The sequence below is a fragment of the Fomitiporia mediterranea genome (assembly GCF_000271605.1).
Source record: "Fomitiporia mediterranea MF3/22 unplaced genomic scaffold FOMMEscaffold_1, whole genome shotgun sequence".
Classification (NCBI taxonomy): Eukaryota; Fungi; Basidiomycota; class Agaricomycetes; order Hymenochaetales; family Hymenochaetaceae; genus Fomitiporia; species Fomitiporia mediterranea.
Genome location: NW_006760386.1, coordinates 5,369,032 through 5,372,820, shown reverse-complemented (window position 1 = coordinate 5,372,820; position 3,789 = coordinate 5,369,032). Strand labels below are relative to the sequence as shown.

General features: G+C 43.0%; 1 protein-coding gene across 1 annotated transcript; it reads right to left on the bottom strand.

Annotated features, from left to right (window-relative positions):
* Positions 1–905: 905 nt before the first annotated feature.
* FOMMEDRAFT_75185 (uncharacterized protein) lies at positions 906–3,064 on the bottom strand (the record flags this gene model as incomplete). Its single annotated transcript, XM_007262011.1, has 9 exons — positions 906–1,173; positions 1,241–1,900; positions 1,957–2,090; positions 2,140–2,214; positions 2,277–2,419; positions 2,467–2,651; positions 2,710–2,774; positions 2,831–2,901; positions 2,959–3,064. The coding sequence occupies 9 exons, from the start codon at positions 3,062–3,064 to the stop codon at positions 906–908; spliced, it is 1,707 nt and encodes a 568-aa protein (XP_007262073.1).
* Between the last annotated feature and the right edge of the window lie 725 nt (positions 3,065–3,789).

Below are 3,789 nucleotides of genomic sequence, written 5' to 3'. Positions count from 1 at the left end.
CTCCACAACCTGCTCAACCTCATTCCACACACACTCGCAGTTCAACTTGCAGGGACCGAGCAACGACCAAAACGTGGTGACGAAGACTACATCGAACGGCCTGAGAATGCGGTCATCCTTGTCCAACACAAATCCCACTCGCAGAAGAATGAGGCAGAGGCAGCTGGTGGTGTAGGGGTTGGGACTGTAGAAATGGCGTATTATTTACTATTTTTGTATTCTATAATTTAAATATAATTATATTCGATTAATTATTTGATATAAAATTGTATAGTAAGCAAAAGCAAGCTATTCAAACACTTGTAATGACTTGTAAGCATTATAAGCAGATATTACACTGTCACAAATTAATAAGTATGTCTTAACCTTGTAATTTAGGAAGTATATTATAATCACTTGTATAACTTGACAATTTATAAAATTATATCAGAAATTGCCAAGTTTTAAAAGTATTTTTTCTTGCTTATTTAACATTGTACTTTCCTTACTTAACCCCCCAGGAAGATTATAAGTAATTGGACAAATTTTATAAAATTTATAAAATATACAAGATTACAAGCAAGTATAATACTTAAGACTTTTTCGTGATGAAGGAGACCATGGAAATCTAGCAAAACATGTGCAGTGATAAAAAGGTGCAGGAGGATGTAAGTTCAACACTATGTAGCAGCTACTGCACTAGCTGGCTGGCAAAGTTGCAAACTCTAAATTACCAATATGTAATTTTCCCACAAGCGCCAACACCATTCACATGATGAGTCACTGCTATTGAGGCTGCGCCGCTGCGGTCGAGTTCCTTAAAATCAATCAGATGGTGCATGGGCATCCAAACCAGTATGATTCCATATCAACAGTGTAAGTCTACCTCTTGCACGCAAGAAAGGACGACTTTTGTTTTCATCCAATCATCGCACTTCAGCAACATGTTTGTCTGCCCTTTTCGTAATGCTCCTTATAGATCCTGTCTCTTCGTCTTCTACCTTCTCTCCCTTTGGTGATCCGTTATAACCATGGTCATAATCACAGTCATAATCATGACCAGGAGCGAGAGAGAGATCGACTACACGATCACCCACTTCATTCCAAGTATCGCTCCTTGCGGGAACGGGGAACACCTTGTTGAGCAGCCAGTAAACGAAGAACGAGACGATGAAGCCCGCGAAGAAGTTAACACTGTGCGAAAATCATTGTAGCATACTTAGCTCCGTGTTTGGACAGTAGAGGGAAACGGGGGCCGTACTTATAGATATACTGAGCGCCCATGGGCACCTGTCTTCCAACCGCTCCAGCAAATCCCACAACATTGATCAATATACCTGCAATATATGCTCCATACGCTCTCAAGTTGATACCAAATGTATAGAAGTATGCTCCTTTCCTTCGTGCGGTGTACAGTTCCTCGACTCTCAGATACCCTTTCCTCACTACGTAGTAATCGCAAAGCAGCACCCCAGCAATCGAAGAAAGGAAAACGGAATAACTGCTAAGGTACGTTGTAAATTGATTCGACGAGCTAAGAAGATTCCATGGACACATAGCGAGGCCCACCGCGGCACAGACGAATCCTCCACGTCGAATGTTGATAAAGCGCGGAAGAAGCGCCGTCATGTCACTGCCCGCCGATACCGAATTCGCTGCAATGTTCGTGCCAAGCTGTGCAAGTGCGAACGCGAACGCGATGAAGAAGACTCCGGCCCGAGCACCGTGTCCACCATCGTCAAGGAAACGTCCAAGTAGATCAAGCGGACTCCAGATGGTAGTCTGGTAGATTACTGTGGAAGACGACGAGACGACGATGCCAACAAAGGAGGTCAACGCAAATCCGATTGGGATCGTAAATAGCTGTGACCAGAGCGCATCCTTCGGCTTCCTCGCAAACCTCGTAAAGTCAGGATCATTCCTAAAGGCTATAAAGTCAGGAAAATTAAGATTCATTACTGAAAGAAACTGCCATACACGATGAGAGTCGCAAAATTCGCGATAGAGGACATCGTGCCCTTGACCATCGCCCAACCTAGCTCACTTCCGTGGATTGTGTTTGGCTGGTGCACGATTGGGCCGATTCCGTTCGCTCTGACTATTACCCATATCTTAAGAATACATCAGTGACGATAATAGTCGGAAAGTCGGACTCCATACAAAGAAAGCGAGCCCAGAAACAGGCACAATATACGCCTTCACAGTGAATAGATGCCTGATCTTGTGAACAGGGAACTAGAATAGCAATGTCAGCGTCACTTTTCTATTTTCCATCCTTTGCACTAGCAGTTACTCACCCAGATTGCCGGAAGACTCAGCAGCCAAAAGATAAAAAAGCTGACAAAGTCGCGAGTGTTCGTTCCAGAAGAAGCAGGCATACTCGAATGCAAATTCTCAAAGCTGGGCCAAATGCTCCGGATCATTAGATAAACGCAAGTGCCTAACGTTTATTAGCTGTCATCCGCCGCAGATTATGACAAAACTCACCTCCTAGCCATGCCTGTACACCATACCAAATGCATGCCATTGCCGCGCGATTGAAGATAGGCCAGAGTGACCCCCAGATCCCGAATGAGGAACGAGCGACTACTGGGAAGCCTATATGGTAGACCGCGCCGATTCTCCCAGTCGAACAGATAAATGATCCGGCGATAAAGTACCCGAGCCAGACACTTGTGGTGATTTCAGGAATGCGCTTGTGACGCGGTCGCTCTGACGAGACAAACATACCATATCCAAGACTGCCACCAAGACAATCCTCCGACAATCATAGATGAAGATATCATCCATGTATTCTAAAATTGTTATTGAGCAACTAAACTACGCAAGAGGTACCTCGGTCTTGACGTACGATGTTAAACGAATCAGCTATCCAGAATCCAACAAAGTTCCATGCACTCCATTGTCGACGTTCCGGTTCAACTTTGTACCAAGTCTGAGTTGAGAATGCCTCAGAGATACAACACAATAATGACATACCAGGCTTCAAGTCATGGTTGACGAGCATCAATTGAGACGTCGAAAGGCCAGGTTCATTATCAACAGCTAGCCTGTCGATTATTGTGGGAAGTCTCGTTTTCGCCATAGCTGAATACCCGCTAGTCTAGTTCACGGAGGTAGGTCGACAAAGAGCTTCGTGCAATCAAGTGGATTCCGGATGTTTATGAAAGCTCTCTTATCTCTGAGCGCGTATTTCGCTTCCTTATCTCTTATAAAACAAAACGTGGTCCTAGCCTCGGAAACAATTGGAGTATCTCATGAGTTTATACACTCGCTTGATCGGGGACTGAAAGGGTTTTTTTAGAGTCACCCGCGTTCTGTCCGCGCAGGACGTATGTCATGTATGTGATACATGGCTTGGTTTGAAGTTGGTGAATGTCCAACGTTTTTCGGCTCTATTTTTGAATGCAGGCCCAGGAAATTTCAGGTAGTAAAATGAGACAACTTCAATTTTTCCTTCTTTTTCCAGTCATTTTGGTAAATGGAAAATGAGAGGCAGAAGCAGCTATTGGTAGATGGAGAAGGTCAAGATGAACGAAAGTTTCATTCACTTATCTCTGTACCGCCACTGTGGCTCAACATCCGCAATCACGTGATTTGATAGACAACTCTCCTCCACATGGGGCATTTCACAATTCCTTACCTTAAAAAATGACTTACATAATGATAAACATTATTTGAAATTTATTTTCTCATTTTTGACCAGCAAAAATTATAAACAAAATTTGTAATTTTCTTAAGACAAAAACTATAAATTATTTTTAATATTTATCTATTTATAATATCTTTAAATAAATGGAAATAATAATC